Source organism: Pteronotus mesoamericanus, unplaced genomic scaffold, assembly GCF_021234165.1.
Source record: "Pteronotus mesoamericanus isolate MK-2021 breed Mesoamerican mustached bat unplaced genomic scaffold, CSHL_Meso_final contig_1193, whole genome shotgun sequence".
NCBI lineage: Eukaryota > Metazoa > Chordata > Mammalia > Chiroptera > Mormoopidae > Pteronotus > Pteronotus mesoamericanus.
The window spans coordinates 2,839,014-2,857,454 of NW_026555039.1; the positions used below are offsets into that span (position 1 = coordinate 2,839,014).

Below are 18,441 nucleotides of genomic sequence, written 5' to 3' on the forward strand. Positions count from 1 at the left end.
ATCAGTACCTGATAGAAAATGGTTCTGTTAGGTAATTGAGTGTTCATTCGCTGTGGTAATAAGTGTATCCTGTGGGTGCCTCCTGTCCTTTTGTCTAAATAAAGCCATTGGCAGCCACTCTGTGACTTGTTCTGCAAAAGGAAAGCAAACGGTGGGTACTCGTTCTCTTCCTTGGTAATGCGTTTACGCTCCCCGAACGGCCAGCATCGCTTCTAGCGCGGCCGCCGGTTTTCGGGCGTGAGACGTGGCCGCCCGCGACGGCGAGCGCAACGAGGCTCCGGGGAAAGAAACCTCGGTTCGGGCCGTCCGAGTCCTGGGGACGGGGCCTGGGTCTGCGCAGCAGCGCTGCCTGCCTGGCTGTTCTTTTTTCAAAAGATTTTATTTATTTTAGACTCAGAGGGGAAAGGAGGTAGGAAGAGGGATGGAAACATCGATCGGCTGCCTCTCACAGGCGCCCAGCCGGGACGGAACCGCAGGGAATCGAACCGGCGGCCTCCCCCTAGGGGACGACGCTCAGACCACTGAGCCCCGCCGGGCGGGGCAGCCCAGCTTCCAAACGGAGCCGGGCGGCGGGTTCCGAGGTCCCCGCGCCGCGACCAGTCCCCGGCTGCCCATACTCGGTCCAGCTTGCGGGGTGGGGGCGGGGCGACACGCCCACCCGGCCTCGGGCCCCCCAGGGGCGTGTCATCACTGGGCGCCTATGCCGGAAGTGATGTACCACGCACGCGCCGGCACCGTTTCTTCTCGGCCGGAATCACAGCTGTGAGGTGTGCTTTACGTCATCACCCGGCGCCGACGCAGGAAGTAACGACGCTCCCGGCGCGCGCCCGGCGCTGTTTCTCCTCAGGCTCCGGGACCCGCGGCGGCGGCGGCGCTGGGGTGAGTAGCAGCTGGTTTGGCCGAACCCTCGAGCCGGGCCGGCGACACCCCCGCTCCCTCGTCTTGTGTCCCCCCGCATGGGACTCGGGGTCGAGCGGATGACGGACCCGACGCGGCCCGAGCCAACCGCTCCGCACCATCCGCGGCTGAGCGCGGCCGAGAGGCGGGAACTGGGGGCCGGGGCCCGTGGCGGAGACGCGCTCGCTGCGGGCCGGGAGTTGCGCGCGGCGCCCGCGGGCCGTGCGCTTGCGGATCGCGGGGCGGCGGGAGAGCCCTTCGCGGGGCCGGGGCGCCGGGACCGCGCCCCCGGGGCCCGCGCGCCGCGACGCAGCTTCGGTTCTCTCCGTTCGCAGTGTTCGAACTCCAATGGGTGATGAAAAGGACTCTTGGAAAGTGAAAACTTTAGATGAAATTCTTCAGGAAAAGAAACGCCGGAAGGAGCAAGAGGAGAAAGCAGAAATAAAGCGCTTAAAAAACGTAAGCCATGTTTTTGGAGTAACGGGTTTTCTTAAAGAGATTTAATTTCTTTGCCCTCGTTTTTCCATTAGAACAACGCTTCTTCGGTGACGTTCTTTTGTTCTTCCAAATGTCGCAGGTGAGCCCGGGCCCTATTCCAAAAATTAACAAAAGCGTTCAGATGCTTTGTTTCCGTCGGGGCCGGCGGCGACCCCGGGACGCCGAGTGCGGGCTGCGAGCCCTGCGCGCAGCGCCAGGTGCTTTGAACCCGCGCTCGTGGGGCCGACGCCTCTCGGGGCGGCGTTGGGAGCGCTGTTCGCGCAGCGGGGCTTTGCCCGGAGTCCCTGTGTCGCTCGCCGCTGCTCCCTTCGCGGGGAAACGCGCGCAGCGGCGCCTCGGCCGCGGAGGAGGGGCCCGTGGCGTTGGCAAGAGGCCTCCCCGGGTGGATCGAGGCGCCCCCGGGAGGTGCGCGCTGGGCCCCGCGTGTCGGATGCGCTTTAAGTCCCGCTTTGCCCGGAGGCGGCGCGCGGCCTCTCGGAGGCGCCGGGTGTCCGCCGCTCCTCTCAGGGTCGGGGTTGCAGCGAGTTCTCCTCTTAACGGTCGTGGCATCTGAACGGAAGTTCTGTGCGTGTTTCAGTGTGAACTTTTCCAACAAGCTTTTTTATGAAACTTAAAGTGCCCGGGGAAGCGAGGCTGGGGACCTCGGCAGGGGTTGCCTGCCAGGGAGTGACTCGCTGCTGGCCTCTCAGTCTGATGACAGGGACTCCAAGCGGGACTCCCTGGAGGAGGGGGAGCTGAGGGACCACCGCATGGAGATCACCATCCGGAACTCGCCCTACAGACGGGAGGACTCCATGGAGGACAGGTGAGGGCGGGCGCCGGCCGTGGTCCGGGGCCGCCTGGGGTGCGGGGGGAAGGCGGCGGTCAGGGTTGAGGGTCGCCGTGGGCATGGGCTTCTGTGCGGTGCCAGTGGTCCCCTGACCTCCTTCGTCCCGAAAAACGGAGAGTGCGCATTTCTCGTCTTCGCGGTCCGGCGTCCCTCGGGCCATCCCTTTACGTGGGCCTGGGCGTCGCCGCGCCGTGCACTTACAACCACCAGCAGAACGGCTGTCCAGGTTTCCTGCAGACCAGCCGGCGCCACGCACGGGCAGGCTTGCGCTGAGGGCCCCACGGAGGTCCCTGCGGCGCAGTCTCTCCTTCGGGAGTAAGTGACGGCAGCGGGGCTGGATGTCAAGGCAGAAGGGCATCGGTGTGAGTCCTCCCGAGGTTTCAGTCGTGTAGGTAGTTGAAGATACCGTTGAATCACCTTTTTAAGTCGTTTGGTTTGATTAAAATGGCGGACTTTTTATTAAACCTCTTTATCGAGATAGCGATCAACAGCACGTATTTGAAATGTGCGTTTCAATACAGTTTTACACACACAGACTATTACCACAGTCACAGTAACGACATGTCCATCACCCCTAAAGCTTCCGCCGGTGTTTTTATTCCACAGGCCGCACTGGCTTCTCACTCACACCTTAAACGCAGTCCGTGAACGATGGCTCCGATTTCGCTTCATTTGCAGCCTGAGCCCGCGTCCTCCTGCTGGAGAGGCCCTGCGCCGCGGTCTCACGCGCCCTGACGCTGCCGTGTCTCGTTGCAGAGCAGAGGAAGACGACGCTTTGGCCATCAAGCCACCCCAGCAGGTGTCGCGGAAGGAGAAGGCCCATCACAGGAAGGACGAGAAGAGGAAAGAGAAACGCAGGCATCGCAGTCACTCCGCGGAAGGGGGTACAGAAGCCTTTGTTTTCTTTTCATCGTGTCCACGTGTGGTCTGTGTCCTGGTTCTTAATCTTCTGTCTTCCCCACAAGTGGTTGAAAAAGAAGAGAGTAAAACTTGAGCTCAAAGCATAAACTTACTTTAAGTCATTCTGAATAGCTGTTTCATTTTTATTGCTTTTTTTGCTCTCATAACATTATTTTGGCGTAGTTTGCACTTAAAATTGTCGTAACTCCCAAGTGCAGAGGGAAAAAATGCCGTTCTACGCTAAATTGCTTTAACTGAAAATCTGGTGCCCAAAAAAGGCCAAATCATGGCATTGCTCTCAAGAGCGGCCGAGGGCGCTGGGGCCCAGTTTCCATCTGGTGGGAGCAGCGTGGCTTTGGCACACACAGCAGAAGCTCCCAGAGAGGAGCTGGGCTTTGTCCCCTGCTCTTTACGGGCGGCGATGCTGTGAGATCCATGAACGGAACATAATCGAATGAGGTGAAGGTACAATTCTCTTATTCAGTGAAAACTGCCTTATTTTTGTCCTTCTCGTAATTGAAGGCTTACTGCCTTAGAGTTTTATGTCTTTCTCTCTCATTATCGTAAAATCATGACTGTTTCTCCAAGTCACTAGTTAAGCCTGTGTCCTTTGCTGGATATTTTGGAGTCAAGCGTTTGCACGTCCGTTTCCCCGCATGACGCGCCCCCTCGCCCCCAGGCAAGCACGCGCGAGTGAAGGAGAAGGAGAGGGAGCACGAGCGCCGGAAGCGGCACCGGGAGGAGCAGGACAAGGCGCGCCGGGAGTGGGAGAGGCAGAAGCGGAGGGAGATGGCCAGAGAGCATTCCAGGAGGGAGAGGTGAGGGGCCGGGTTGTCGGGGGCTGCGATATGCTTGTGACGGCCAGCGTCCTGTCCGGGGCGGCAGCCTTGCACGCGCAACCCACGTGGTGCGGGAGGGGGTTCTCCTCGAGGGTTTTCACGGAGGACAGCGCTTTCACTGCGTTTGGACGACAGCGTCGTGTGTGAACTGAACGAGAGAAGGTAGTGAAGGGAACGGAGACGTGTGTCCGCCTGTTCCCAGTGGAGGCTGGTGGGGAGGCCCCTCAGGAGCCAGACTGTGCAGCGTCCTGAGCTGCGCCAGAGACCCTGCGCGCGTGTGTGCAGTGGGCCTGAGAGCTGGGTGCTGCGGCGGGGCGCGGGGAGCCTGAGACAGGACTCGGGCACGAGGCGCGGTGGCTCGCGCCAGACGGGGGACGGCGGAGAGGGAGAGAAAGGCAGCAGAGGGAGAGAAAGGCAGCGGCGGGAGGAAGGTACTTCCCAGGCCTGTCAGCCCGCGTCAGGTAAAGGGGAGGGGGCGGTGCCTCCCAGCTGGGCGCCGCAGGAGGGTGCGGGGCGCGCCCTGTGGCCGGAGGGACCCCGGTGCTGCGCTGCTCTCCGGCCGCGGCAGAGAGGGGCGGTCTGTGGGACAGCCGGCCTCGTGTTTGTGTGAGTGCCGGCGCAGCGTCGCGCTCGGGAGAAGCCTGTGTTGCAGGGGTTCCGCACCCCTTGGCTCAGCGCACGTTTTCGGGGTCTGTTCTAGGTGACCCAGGCCAGGGACATGAAGGAAACGCGGTGTCCAGGGTTCTCTGGGTCATGGCAGAAATAGTCTAGTTCTATTTAACAAATAAAAATGAAAAAGTAACAAAGGAAATCTCAGAGGCCTTGCGCACAGGCCTGGAGCTGGGACACCAGGCTTTGGGTCTGTGCTTTCAGGTGCTTCTTGGGCTCCCATCCCCAGGAGAGAGCGTCTGGTAGCCCCGGCTCTGTCCTCTCTGGCTCAGGTGATGGGTGCATGGACACAGGTGGATGCTAGGCCACTGCAGTGTGTGGAAGTCATTTGCAGAGAAAGCTTGGGAGGTGGCTGCTGTAAGGCGCTTACACTGCTGGCAGCCAGGGCTGCACTGAACAGGTATTTGAGGAAGGCGTGTGGGAAGAGTCCTGGTTCTCGCGTCGCCAAGGGCGTGGGAGAGGCTGGGCCCGCAGGCGAAGGTCCAAGGCCGCTGTGAGGCGCACCCACCCAAACAGCGTCCGGAGCGCGGCCGGCATGTGAAACGCCCGTGTCTGCCCTGCCGCGCTGAGTGTCCAGTGCGGGCTAACTGCGCCGCCGTGGGACCCCAGGGAAACCAGGCTTGAAAATAAAAAGGGACGTGGGGAACGAACAGCATTGGCCACACTCTGCAGGGAATACAGGTTCAGCCCAGCAGGTTAGGAAACAGTACCAACCAAGAGGAAAAATCAGAATCCAGAGTTGCTGTAATACTGTCTAAAATGTCCAATTTTCAATAAAAAGTCTTGAGATGTACAAAGAAATAAGAAAGTATAACTCCTGTTAAGGGGGGAAGAAGCACGAGTAGAAACTGAATGTCCGGATTTGGGAAAGGCTTGACTCTAGAAGAGACCTGGAAGCCAGGGACTCGAAGGCAGAGCCGTAGAAACTCTGTATTCTGGAGAACAGGAAGGAAAAAGATTGAAGGAAAGTGAACAGAGCCTGAAAGATCTGTAGGACAACATCCATGTGAGCCATGTGATAGCAGTCCCAGGAGAGAAGAGGGCAAGGGGCACAACGATATTTTCTGAAATAATGACTGAGCCCCAGCCAGGGTGGCTCACTTTGCTGGGCATCGTCCTGTAAACTGAAAGGTCGCAGGTCACTTGTCAGGCAGGGCACGTGCCTGGGTTGCGGGTTCATCTGGGAGACCGGTCGGAAGGCAACCAGTGTTTCTCTCTCACATCGATGTGTCTCTCCCTCTCTCCCTTCTCCCCTTCCTCTCTCACTAAAGTAAAAATTAAAAATTTAAAAAAAAAGTGACTGAAAACTTCCCAGATTTGATGGAAAAGGTCTACATATGCAAAAAGATCAACGAACCAGAAGTGTGGAAAGACAACATCACATCCTAGTCCATCTGGTAAAAGCCAAAGAGAAAAATCTCAAAAGGCAGTAAGAGAAAAACAGCCTTCGTGAAAGAGGAGCCTCGATCCTTGATGGCGGAGGCCGGAGGCGTGGAGCGGCAGAGTCCGACAGGAAAGCCTGTCGGCCGGGAATCGAATGTCAGGCGGAACTGTTCCTCCGAAGTGAGCCGGAAGCCACGGCATTCCCACGCAAGCGCACGCTGGTGGGATCTGCTCTCATCGAGCCCCGCCTTACGAGAAATACTTGGGACCTTCAGCCAAATGGAAGTGACACCAGACTGTCAAATCCATGGGAATAAAAGAATCACTGGAAATGGTAAAAGTGGGTTAACATGAAAGAACCTTTAAGTATGTTTTTTGTCATGTCTAAACGTCTCCAAAAAACACGGACTATAGAAAATAGTAACTGTGTCACTATGATGACGGATCCAAAACCATTCGTAGTTTCCACCAGAAGTCTTGTGTTGGCAGTTCCTTCCTTGGATGTCTGAGTGATCAGTCTTTAAAAAAAAAGAAAAAAGAAAAAAGAAAATAGTAACTGTGTAGACACTGTCACCGTGCAGGCTACAGAGAGGAACAGGGGAGGGTGCTGATTCTGTGTGTCATGGGTGTTAACTTAGAGTCGCTCTGATGGGATGCATGCCACGCCCCCTGGAGCAGACGTGGGCCATGCGAGCAGAAGTAGTAAGGCCTCCTGCTGAGGCACTTAGGCCCCAAACTGTTTGGAAGCAGGGGAACAAACAAAGACAGAAGACACGGAGAAGAAAGAGGAAAAAAACAAGTGCAGCCATACCCACGATTATATTAACAGTGAAGTGGTCTCTGTACCCCAAACGGGTGAGATTGTCAGAAAACGAGATCCGATTCTATGCCGCCTACAAGCAGAACACTCAGAGTCAGAGACAAAAACAGGCTGAGCATAAAAGGCTGGGAAAAGATGCGGCCTGCAAAGAGCAACCACAGAGCTTGAGTGGCCACACTCACATCAGACAAAGTGGATGTGGAGACCCACGCCAAACACGGAGAGCTTCGTCTTAAAAAGCTGAACATGTGAGGAAGACAGGACAGGTCAACACCCCCATGTGCTAAAAGAGTACAAGATGCGTGAAGCAAAGCACAACAGCTCATTACCGATGGACACGCCTGTAGTTAATCAGTTGAATGGGGGAGAATCAACAAGGTTCAGGGGAGCTTGGAAAGTGCTGTGAGCCAGTTCAGTCTGACGTGCTAGACGCCCCCCCCCCCACAGCTGCAGAATGCACTCGGGACTCTTGGGGCAGTGTGCTAGGCTGTACAACAAATCTGGAATTCAACAGAAAGGAACTGGGAAATCCCCAAGTGTTTGAAAATCCCACGGCCATTTCTGAGCAACGTGTGGCCCACAGAAGGCGTTATGGAAAGAGGGACTGCCCTGAAGTCAGTGAAAGCAAAAGCAGCATCAGAGCCCAGGGCGCAGCGCTTTGGCTTTGAGCACTGGCATCGGAAAGGGAAGGCGCCAGCTCAGGGGCCTAAGCTTCTGCCTCCAGAAACTAGACAAAGAAAAGGAACCAACCTGCAGCCGCAGAAGGCATGTCCAGAAGACTCAAAGCAGACAGCAGATTTGTGAAGGGGGCCACTGACCCCAGGAGGACGGGCAGGAAGAGCTCACTGGTGACAGAACCATTCGTTTTTAAAGTTTCTACTCACTGGTTTTATAGAGAGGAAGGCGGGCAGCCAGAAATATCGCTTTGTTGTTCCACTTGTTGATGCTGTTACTGGTTGGTTCTCAAGTGCGCTGGGACGGGGGTTCGCACCCACAGCCTCGGCGCCTCGGGGGCAGCACTCCAACCCCCTGGCTGACCTGGCCGGGTGGTGCTGGGAAGGTTTTAAAACTGGCTGTGGTAGTGGTTGCACAGTTGCACAAATTTGTGAAACACCAAATTTAGCGATTATGTTTTATACGTAAAGGGCACCACAGCTTTACTCTGAACTAGTGCAGATTTGCAGGCATCTGCAGAACAGCACCTAGGATCCTGTGCCCTCCATCCCGCCGCTCACGTAGGGACCGCGGCCGCCGTGGACCAGCATTGGTGCGGGACTGGCAACGACGCCCCAGGCCGCGGTGGCTCTCGTGTGTGCCCATGCGCGTCTCTGCGGGTATGCGATGGTACTTTCAGCGCGTGAGTGTGTGAGGTGGTGCTGGGCCTAACGGTAGGGCTACTGGAGTTACCTGCGGTCGGATGTCACTCAGGCCACCTTACGGTGCCACAGCCCTCCCACACCTCGGTCACCAGCGTTCCTGCACGGAAGCGGCCTTGACGCTGTTTCCCCACGCCCCCCACATTCCCCTGGAGCTGTGGAGATGGGCCCAGTGGGCAGGGCGGTGCAGCGGCCCTGGGCCGTGTGCCCAGGGGCCCTCAGGCTCGCAGGGCTGGAGGGCAGGCCCGTCCCGGCACCCGCGGGCTGGGGTTTCTGATGGGCCGGCTCCTCGCACCCGCTCTTCACTCTGTGCGCTCCTGGGGAGTAGCATCCTCAGGCGGGGCGTGAAAGTGCTCTGTGGGTTGAACAGCCAGAAAAGGCAATTTACAAATTTGAGGGGAAAGCCCTGGGGGTAAAAAAGACCTTTCTGTTTGGGGAAGACCTCTGAGGCGTGTGCTTGTTGCAGGGACCGCCTAGAGCAGCTGGAGAGGAAGCGGGAGCGGGAGCGCAAGCTGCGGGAGCAGCAGAAGGAGCAGCGGGAGCAGAAGGAGCGGGAGCGGCGCGCGGAGGAGCGGCGCAAGGAGCGGGAGGCGCGGCGGGAAGGTGCGTGGTGGGGAGGGGAGGCCGTGGCCCCCACGGTGGAGGCGGGGGCGGGTCTCCAGGAAGCCCCCGAGGCGGGGGGTGGGGGGCTGCACCCAAGGGCGTGCGGCCAGGGCCGCCCCGGGCCTGACGGCTGGGTCGGTGTCCTGTGCGCCCACTGCCCACAGGTGATGGGGCCCAGGCTTGAAGAGGCGGTTCCTGGCCGTCTTTCTGACCAATGGCGGTGGGTCCGGAGGGTCCCCCTGGGTCCTTGGGGTCAGCTCATGGCCCTCGGGCCGCAGCCCTCTTTCCTCGGCTTCTCGGCCTCTGCCCTGGGTCCTGGTGGCGGGCTTGCGTGTCTGTCCCGTGCACGCGTGGGCTGCCGCCCTTTGCCAGGTGCTGGCGAGAGGCGACGGGGCCCTGTTGGAGGAGGGCGCCGCCAGCGCTGTGCCCTGTTCTGTCCTGGCGCCAGTCTCTGCACATCACCGGACGATGCGAGAGGACTACAGCGATAAAGGGAAGGCCAGCCACTGGAGCCGCAGCCCGCCCCGGCCGCCCCGGGAGAGGCTCGAGCTGGGGGACGGCCGGAAGCCAGGTGAGGCCGGGCAGCGCCTGCACGGGCCGCTGAGGGGGGTTGTTGCTGGAGAATTTTTTAAATACTTGCCTCAATTCTCCTTTGGTGGTTCACTTCATAAGTGAAGGAAGAGAAGATGGAAGAGAGAGACCTGCTGTCTGACTTGCAAGATGTCAGTGACAACGAGAGGAAAACCAGCTCGGCCGAGTCCTCCTCAGGTAACCGCCCCCCCTGGCTGCACCCGGCTTCGCGGCCGAGCGGGGAGGGCCCGCGTGCTCACATCCCTCCGTCTGCTCCCGGAAGCGGAATCAGGGTCCGGCTCGGAGGAGGAGGAGGAGGAGGAGGAGGAGGAGGGGAGCAGCAGTGAGGAATCAGAGGAGGAGGAAGAAGAGGAGGAGGAGGAGGAAGAGGAAGAAGAGGAGACTGGGAGCAACTCCGAGGATGCGTCTGGACAGTCTGCTGGTGAGAGCGTGGGGCACAGGAGTGTGATTTTTTAGTCCTCTTTATTCCATTTATCTTACTATTGATTTTAGAGCAAAATACCCACGTGCTGTTCCATTCACGTGTGCGTTCATTGGCTCGTTCCTGCGTGCGCCTTCCCGGAGGTCGGACCTGCAGCCTTGGTGTGTGGGGACGATGCTCTCACCCTCTGAGCCGCCCGGCTGGGGCACGCACAGCGTATTTGGATATAATTTGGGAGCTACAGAAAAATAAGTGGAAGCCTGGTTTTAGAAAATTTACACATTGAAAGTGCCTTGCTACCTGAGACTCGCCTGAGACACCCGGAAGGAGCAGACCCCGGAGCGTGCGGGGGGCACCCCCAGCTCCGCGGCCGCTCGCAGACGCCCGCTCTCTCTTGCAGAGGAAGTGAGTGAGGAGGAGATGAGTGAAGACGAAGAGCGGGAGACGGAGAACCACATCCTCGTGGGTGAGGGGCCTCCCTGCAGCGGCGGGCGGTGCTCTCTGTCCCCAGGGCGCTGGCGCCCGGCAGAAGCCACGGGCGCACCTGTCCCGGCCGTGTCCCGGGACCGAGCCGGCCGGCTGGGACCTGGGCGTCACACCGAGCGCCACGCTGTGCCAGTGGAGTCCCCGCATCCCCCAGAGGGGGCCGTGCTAGCTGAATGCCACCCTGAGTTCCCCTCGGGCACCACCAGCCCCGGCCCGGCCTCGGTGTGAAAGGACGGTGAACAGCAACTCAGGTCGGACCCCGGGGCCACGGTCTGGCCCGGCTGGGCTGGCAGGCCCAGCGTCTGGCCTGCGCCTCGTGGTGGTCGTGGCCCAGCCGGCAGCACCGAGGCCCCTGGGGCCCTCTGGTCGGGTGGCAGCTCGCGTGGCGCTCTGGGGTTGCTGTCGTGTGGCTTTTTCATGTCCTTTGTGTCCGCGCCTCATCCCTGGTCCCGTAATCAGGTGTGATTTTGAAGTTCCAGAGTCACGATTTGACCGAGATTCGGGGGAAAGTGAGGAAGGGGAGGAAGAGGCAGGCGAGGCCACCCCGCAGAGCAGCGCCCTGACCGAAGGAGAGCTTGTGCCCGAGTCCCCAGCCCTGTCGCCCGTCGAGCTCAAGCAGGAGCTGCCCAAGTACTTGCCCGCCCTGCAGGTGAGGCACCCTCCACCCCCGCGGCCCCACTTGGCTGGTTTCCACAAGGCCCGTGGCCGAGAGCGGGAGCTAGGTGCTCGGGGGGCGGTGGTCTGCCACCTCAGAACAGCAAACATTGCTGGCCGGGCAGAGCTTCCAAGGCTCCAGCCACAAAACCCGTGGGGGCCCTGTGTGGGGCAGGCAGGCAGCCCGGTGAGTGGCCAGCTTGGTGGTCACGTAAGCCATGGCCTCGCCCAGGGCTGTGCAGGGGTCCCTGGGCTGTGGCGGGAGTCGGCCCACGTTTTCTTTCCAGGAAAACATCAGTAGTGGGGGGCGTCACGGCGGGGCACGGGTCCCAAGAGGTGTGCGCGGCTCAGGCGCCCTGGTTCTCCGAGGCTGGCGTGCCAGGGAGCCGGAGGGCTCCGGCCGGCCATCACAGGGCGCCTGAGCCGTTCCAGCGTGCTCCGGGGGTCTGCCAGGAGGGGCTTCAAGCAGCAGGCCCCCAGCCCCGTGCCCTGTGGGGGGTGGCAGCCCAGCCCCGGGCGCTGCCCGGGGCCCCAGGTGGGCCGCCGCAGCCTGGCAGGGCGAGCAGAGGGGAGGCGTAGGGGTCGGTGGTGTGCAGGGGGCTCCTGTCCTCAGTCTTTTCCGGGCACACAGGGCAGGTCTGCCTCGGAAGGATGTGCCCGGGACCAACTTCCGTCCACGGTGGTTTTATGTCATAATAAAGGGGCAGCTCTCACTGCAGAAAACACAGAGGAGAGAGTGCCCTGCCCGGCCCCTGGCACACGGCCCTGCTGGGGCATGGGGTGGGGGCGCACCCCTGGCTGCCACCCCTCATGCCGTGCCCCCTCCCAGGGCTGCCGCAGCGTGGAGGAGTTCCAGTGCCTGAACAGGATTGAGGAGGGCACCTACGGGGTGGTATACAGAGCAAAGGACAAGAAGACAGGTGGGTCGGGCCTCCGGTGCCCCCAGGGCGGGGCAGGGAGGCCTGAGGGGAGCTCTTGCTCCCTTCTCTGTGCACGTGGCTGGGGGGAGGCTGGGGGGCGGGGCCGGGGCCTATCCGAGCCCCGGCCTGATGGAGAGCGCGGGCCCTGCGGTCGCGGGCGTTGCCCTCCCTGGCGCTGGGGCGGCCTCGCCTGCCCAGCAGCCTCAGGCAGGCTCGGGGGTGGCGCCTTGGGGCAGTGCCCTTGGTGACTCCAGAGGTCAGGGGTCAGCCCGACCGCGAGGCTCTGCTGTTTGGCCGTGAGGGTGGGGTTAGCCAGGGGAGGACCCAGGAGCGTCAGGGGCATAAGCCCCTAGCAAGGGCCCCCGACCGGGGCGGGGCGTCGAGGCGTGTGAGTGGGCCGCGGTCCCTGCCGGGGGACGGGCGCGGCAGGAGGCTCCCCTCAGCAGTTGTGCACAAAGGCTGGCCTGGGCGCCTCGTGCTCCTGGTGGCCCTGGCTCGGGCACCTCGGGGCTCAGGCCTGTGAGCTCCCAGCCCCGCGGCCGTTGCCGCAGAACGTGAAGCGCTTCCTGCGCCCGGTTGGCCACGCTCGGGAGGTCGCCGCCTCATCCTCGTGTCTGCACTGTGTTCAGATGAGATTGTGGCTCTGAAGCGGCTGAAAATGGAGAAGGAGAAGGAGGGCTTCCCCATCACGTCGCTGAGGGAGATCAACACCATCCTCAAGGCGCAGCACCCCAACATTGTGACCGTCAGGGTAGGTCGCCGCCGCGCCCCAGAGCGGGTCCTGTGAGGTGGACTGTGCAGAAATGAAGTCCAGCCTCCAGGGGTGCCAGGCACATCGGCGTTGTCCTCAGTCGGTCCCTGCTGTCCCTCGGTGTCCGACTTCTGGGCGAGCTGGCGGCCCCGGGTGGGGCCCGGGCCCCGGCGCCCACCAGCCTACCGTCCCCAGGAGATTGTCGTGGGCAGTAACATGGACAAGATCTACATCGTGATGAACTACGTGGAGCATGACCTCAAGAGCCTGATGGAGACCATGAAGCAGCCTTTCCTGCCAGGTGGGCCGGGCTCCTGCTTGGCCCCCTCCCGTCGTCTTCTGGGCTGTGTCCCCCCGCGGGCCGCCCTGCCCTCGGGCAGCCAAAGGCCTCGTCCCCGGGGGCGGCGGGGGCGCGTGCCTGCGGGGATGGGGCGTTCCCAGGGTGAGTGCGCCGCCCTTGCTCCGCAGGGGAGGTGAAGACCTTGATGATCCAGCTGCTGTGCGGCGTGAAGCACCTGCACGACAACTGGATCCTGCACCGCGACCTCAAGACATCCAACCTGCTGCTGAGCCACGCCGGCATCCTCAAGGTGAGCCTGCGGCGAGCCCCTGGCCCCCCGGGGGCGCCGGCTCCCAGCCTCCGGCCGCTCACTGCCACCCTGTGCCCACAGGTCGGGGACTTCGGGCTGGCGCGGGAGTACGGGTCCCCTCTGAAGGCCTACACCCCGGTCGTGGTGACCCTGTGGTACCGCGCCCCAGAGCTGCTCCTGGGCGCCAAGGTGAGTCCTGGGCCACGTGGGGTGCCCCACGGGCCCTGCCCACCCAAGCCTGTCCCTGAGCCTGAGCCTGTCCCTGGTCCCCAGGAGTACTCCACAGCAGTGGACATGTGGTCAGTGGGTTGCATCTTTGGGGAGCTGCTGACGCAGAAGCCCCTGTTCCCTGGGAAGTCGGAGATCGATCAGATCAACAAAGTGTTCAAGGTGGGTTGGGGGCCTCGCGGGTGGAGGTGTCTCTGCTGGGCAAGGTTGTTCTGAGGCACCCTTCTCTCAGGACCTGGGGACCCCCAGTGAGAAAATCTGGCCTGGCTACAACGAGCTCCCCGCAGTGAAGAAGATGACCTTCACCGAGTACCCCTACAACAACTTACGCAAGCGCTTCGGGGCCCTGCTGTCCGACCAGGGCTTCGACCTCATGAACAAGTGAGCCTGTGGGCTGCCCCGCCCCGCCCCGAACCCCTCCCCGAGCCCCCCGCCCCCGCCAAGGGCTCCACCTGCCTTGTTTTCCAGGTTCCTGACCTACTTCCCTGGGCGGAGGGTCAGCGCAGAGGACGGCCTCAAGCATGAGTATTTCCGCGAGACTCCCCTCCCCATCGACCCCTCCATGTTCCCCACGTGGCCCGCCAAGAGCGAGCAGCAGAGGGTGAAGCGCGGCACGAGCCCACGGCCCCCTGAGGGAGGCCTGGGCTACAGCCAGCTGGTGAGGGGCCGGCGGGCGCGGGAGGGGAGGTCGGGGGAACCCCGGGGTGGGGCCGGCCCAGCCGGGCCCACGGTACCACTTGCCTCCCAGGGAGACGATGACCTGAAGGAGACGGGCTTCCACCTCACCACCACCAACCAGGGGGCCTCGGCGGCGGGCCCCGGCTTCAGCCTCAAGTTCTGAGGGTCGCCACGTGCCAGCCCTGGGAGCCTGACGGTCCGGGCTCCGCGGGGACTGGTGCCAGGGCCCAGACCCAGCTGGATGCAGCTGCTGCCCCCGGGCTGCTGAGCATTGTGACCTCGAGTCTCGGGCTGCTGGTCTTGTTTGTTTTCCACGTTTCGTTTCTATTTCATCTTGACTTGTATATTTGTAGAATTAAATGTTATTTCTTTGTGGAAGAAAAGGCTGTTTTCAGAGTTGTCCCCCGAGGAGGGGCATCAGCAGGTCCAGCCCCCGCTGCTGTGCCCACGGGCCTGCGGGTCAGCCTCTGGCCGTGATTTGCAACAGTCATGGGGACTTTTCTGCCTGGGCACCGGCCTGTCCCCCCGGGATGTCGGTAGCCCAGGCCCGCAGAGCGGGGCCTGTGAGCTCAGCCATGGCCTCCCTTCGAGGCTGTGACACCAGTGGAGGTGGAATCAGGAGCTCCGGTGTGTCCCTCCCACGGCCGCCCTGAGCGCGGCCCCAGTGGGCGCTGCCTGCGGGGCTCCTCAGCCTGGTGCACGGACCTGCTGAGGCCTCTGCGCCCGCCTGTCCCCAGCGCCTGGCCTCGGCTCCTCCTCCCGCTGAACAGGGCAGCTCAGGCGCAGGCAGGCTGGCCCCTTGTGTGGGCGCCGCTGCCCGACCCCATCCCGGGACTCCGGGTCTCCGGGAACTGCCCTCGCTGGAGGGGCTACGTGGGGGAGCCGGCCGTGTGTCCTGGATTCAGGCTCCTGCATCATCGAGTGGGGATGGGGCAGGGTGGCTCCGCCTCGCGCGGTCCGGGACGGGTTGCCCATCCCCCCAAGAAAGGACACGGAAACGTGAGAGAGAAAGCGCTTTATGGGCGCCCAGCCGGGCTCAGCTGCGCACGCGGACCCGCCAGGAGTAGGTGCTGAGCACGCGCTGCCGCCGACGCACCACGCACGTGTAGGTGCCCTCGTTGATGGCGTTGGCGATGATGCTCAGGCGCGCCTCGCCCAGCGCCAGGTAGCCCGGGTAGGAGAACTCCAGCGGCTCCTGGTCCTTGTACCAGCTGCGGAGGCGGAGGCGGAGTCTCGAGCACGGCCTGCGGCGCCGGCGCCCCCGCCCCCTTCCTCACAGTCGCGCGCGGGTCACTCACTGAACTTTGCCTTTTTTATGGAGGATCTTCTGTCCGCAGCGGAAGGTCACGTTCCTTCCCTCGGGCACCAGCCGGGTTTTGGTCCTGGGGGGCGGCGCGGTGGCGGCCACCGTGGGGAAGGGGAACTCTGCTCAGGGGAAGGGCCACGTCAGTGCCCCGCACCCACGCGCCCGCGGGCCGGGCCGGGCCGAGTCGGGGCCCCGCGCACCGTAGCAGAAGTCGCAGCTGCTGGGGCACAGCCTCTTCATGAGTCTGCGGCGGGCGTCGCAGAAGCCCTTCCGCGCCCAGGACGCGCATACGAACAGCCGGTCCAGGCAGCCTGCGGGAGGGTGGCCAGCCTCAGCGCCCCGCGCATCCGCCTGGCCATGCGCGCCTCCGCCGCCGGCACTCACCGTAGAGCCGGTGCAGCCCCCACAGCTCGTCCTGCGACAGCGCCTTCCAGCCGCGCAGGGTGGCGTTGAGGTGCATGAGTGCCTGGCCGTGCTGTGAGTGCATCAAGCCCAGCGCGTGGCCGATCTCGTGGGCCGCCACGTGCACCAGGTCGGTGAGCCACACTCCTGCAGGCCCGCCGGTCAGTGCCCGGCCGCCTGCCGTCCGTCCCCCGCGCCCGGATCCCGCGGCGGCGGGCAGAGGAGAGCGTGGCGGGCAGGCGGGGCGGTGAGCTTGGGCCCCAGGAACGGGGCCGCGCTCCTCTCGTGCGCGGAGGTTGGGGCGTCGGGCCTCCTCGCCCCTCCCCCCCCTCCTGCCCCGGCCCGTCGCAGCCCCCGCTCCGCCCTCCCCCGGGCCCCCACCGCCGGGGGCCGCGCGGCCGCCGGCTGCCATCACCTTTCTTCCAGCTGTAGCGCGTGGGGCCCAGCACCCAGTACTCGCTGTCGTCAAAGTGGATGCCGCCGTGTGGGGGGAAAAACGCGTGGGCCAGCTCGCCCGTGGGACCGTCGAAGCAGTGGTGCAGCGCAGACACCAGGCAGTCCGTGTGGTTGGCCGGGTAGAAGCCTGGGGGAGCGCCGGGCTGAGAGGGGGCCTCGGGGCGGGCAGGGGGCGGGGGTGGGGGCACGGCGCCCACCTATTCGGAGGTCGCTGGGCTGCTCAGGGGCCACCTCGCGGAAGCTGAAGGGGGACACGTCACTCCACATACGGAAGGCGGCGGCCAGCCCCCGCCGGGTCTCCCTGGGGCTCAGCAGGTTCCGCGGGAAGGACAGGATCCTGGGGTGGGGGCTCAGGGTCAGGGCAGGCGGCCAGGCTGCCCCAGGCCCCCCCCCCCAGGGCCAGGGTGGCACCTGTAAGTGAGGTTGAAGTGGTCCCAGCGCAGCCGGGCCGGGGTCAGCGTGTAGCGGCGTCTGCGGGGCGCCTGGGGCAGCAGCAGGCCGGGCCCCGGGGTGGCAGGGACTCCCGCGGGGTGGGGCGCGGCGTCTCCCTTCAAGGAAAACGAGTGCCCTGGGGAGGCGGCCGGGGCTGCCCAGTCCCAGGCACCAGGAGGCCCGCCTGGAAGCTAATGGAGCCGGGAGCGCTGACTTTCTACTTTTGGTCTTTCTGCGTTTCTTGGTTTTCTACCTCAAGCCGGCGAGTGTCACTTTTACAGCCAGAAAGCAAAAGGTTACTAAAGATAAGCCAGGTTGGCGTGGGCGGAGCTGAGGGCCAGAGGCTGCCCCCCGTCTTGACCCCGCCAGACTCCGGGGCCTCGCGGACACTCGGGCTCCGGGGCCGGTCCATGGAGCTGGTCGGACTCACCTGCGCTGTGCTCCCGGCGGGCCAGGCGGCCGGGCCCCGCAGCCGGGCCAGCAGCACCAGGGCTGCTGGCAGCAGGCACAGGGCGCCCAGCAGGACCCCGAGCCGGCCGGCCGGCACACAGGCACCCCGCGACACCCAGGGGGCACAGGCCCCGCGGGCCATGGCTCCTACGGGCGCAGACTCGCTGCTGGGGCTCGGGGCGCGTGGGCTGCGGGCCCTGCGGGAGCGCGAAGAGCCGGGGGAGGTGCTGAGGCAGCTCGGGTTACAGCCCCAGGGCGGGGGGCGGGGGCGGGGGCGGCCACCCCGGAAGCGAACCAGCTGGCCATCCCACTGTTGGCGAGGGGGACCCCGGGGCTGTGGGTCGGTGCAGTGGCCCGGGCAGGGCCTGCCGGGTGGGGCCGCGGGGGTGGGGGCGCCGAGGATGTACGGGGCGCCGAGGATGTACCGGTCGCCAGGAAGGGACAGACGCCAGGGGTTGGTTCATCAGGCAAAGATGGCCAGTTGGGGTCCCGAACTGGCTGGAGCTGAGGGACCTGTGGTTTTTACCTCAGTGGACTCCCCCCCAAACCCCTGGACACTGAATGAGACTCGGGAGCGGAACCTCCATCCAGGCCAGCCCGGGACACGTCCCCAGCGCAGCCCCGTAGGGTCCCCACGAGAGGGGCGGGGATGCAGAGGGAGGGGACGTGGCAAGTGAGCCCGGGCGGCTGAGCCGGGAGAGAGGCTGGGTAGGCAGCTCGGGGATCGCGCCGGCAGGGAGGGGGACCCGCCGGGGTCCCACCAGGAGCTGCGAGGGGCCAGAGGAGGAACCCGTGGTGGACGCAGGGGAAGGTGCACGGGGCAGGGTCTGCAGGGAGCCAGGCTTCAGCGACTGGGCTCTCCCCCAGCGGAGCCGGGCACTGGGCCCAAGTGTGGAAGGGTCCTGGGCGGGAGGTGGGGGACAGTGTTGGGGCCAGGAGATCCGAGGGCGGCTTTCAGGCTGTGGCAGGACAGGGGCCCCCAGGGGGGATGTTGGCGAGGGCGCCCCTGAGCCAGGGGAACTGCGGTCCCGGAACCGGAGGAGTGGGTATGGGGCGGGCCAGGCACGGCCGAGGTCCCTGGCCCTCCCCGTTCTCCATCCAGGCCTTGGGCCCAGATGACAGTGGTGCGCCGGGCCAGCGGGGTCAGCGCCAAGTGTCTGGCCAGCAGCCGCAAGGCTCCGGGGGAGCATTTCGGGTGGTTCTTGGAAAGCGTCGCTGCTGAGCCCAGCCGGGGCAGCACCCCAGTCTTTGTGGCTAAATGC

General features: G+C 63.7%; 2 protein-coding genes and 1 non-coding gene across 5 annotated transcripts; 2 read left to right on the forward strand and 1 right to left on the reverse strand.

Moving 5' to 3' along the window:
- Positions 1–743: 743 nt before the first annotated feature.
- CDK11B (cyclin dependent kinase 11B) lies at positions 744–14,516 on the forward strand. 3 transcript variants are annotated; one of them, XM_054584153.1, is made up of 20 exons: positions 744–879; positions 1,233–1,356; positions 2,085–2,200; positions 2,981–3,108; positions 3,804–3,942; positions 8,678–8,814; positions 9,263–9,385; positions 9,487–9,582; positions 9,668–9,826; positions 10,227–10,292; positions 10,786–10,961; positions 11,796–11,886; positions 12,516–12,637; positions 12,833–12,938; positions 13,106–13,227; positions 13,309–13,416; positions 13,501–13,617; positions 13,688–13,836; positions 13,924–14,113; positions 14,204–14,516. In XM_054584153.1, exons 2-20 carry the CDS (start codon positions 1,246–1,248, stop codon positions 14,294–14,296), a joined length of 2,349 nt encoding a protein of 782 aa, XP_054440128.1. In that variant the 5' UTR covers positions 744–879; positions 1,233–1,245; the 3' UTR covers positions 14,297–14,516. The 3 variants fall into 3 exon arrangements, with proteins under 3 accessions (XP_054440128.1, XP_054440146.1, XP_054440137.1); XM_054584171.1 differs by lacking the exon at positions 744–879 and adding an exon at positions 1,428–1,474 and having other exon boundaries at positions 1,253–1,356; XM_054584162.1 differs by lacking the exon at positions 744–879 and having other exon boundaries at positions 1,335–1,474.
- Positions 6,445–6,528, forward strand: LOC129079378 (small nucleolar RNA SNORD14). The gene has a single exon (XR_008530064.1). It is a non-coding gene; the product is annotated as a small nucleolar RNA SNORD14 (small nucleolar RNA).
- Positions 14,517–15,169: 653 nt separating the features above from the next.
- On the reverse strand, positions 15,170–17,485 carry MMP23B (matrix metallopeptidase 23B). The gene is given in 9 exon segments (XM_054583493.1): positions 15,170–15,344; positions 15,432–15,558; positions 15,640–15,750; positions 15,824–15,988; positions 16,257–16,424; positions 16,495–16,634; positions 16,709–16,845; positions 17,160–17,443; positions 17,446–17,485. Coding segments are annotated over 9 exon segments (1,347 nt in total).
- Between the last annotated feature and the right edge of the window lie 956 nt (positions 17,486–18,441).

Coding starts and splice junctions, on each gene's coding strand:
- CDK11B (XM_054584153.1), top strand. CDS start 1,246: ATGGGTGATGAAAAGGACTCTTGGAAAGTGAAAACTTTAGATGAAATT. Junction 2,201..2,980: donor GAGGACTCCATGGAGGACAG/GTGAGGGCGGGC, acceptor GTCTCGTTGCAG/AGCAGAGGAAGACGACGCTT. Junction 10,962..11,795: donor AGTACTTGCCCGCCCTGCAG/GTGAGGCACCCT, acceptor GCCCCCTCCCAG/GGCTGCCGCAGCGTGGAGGA.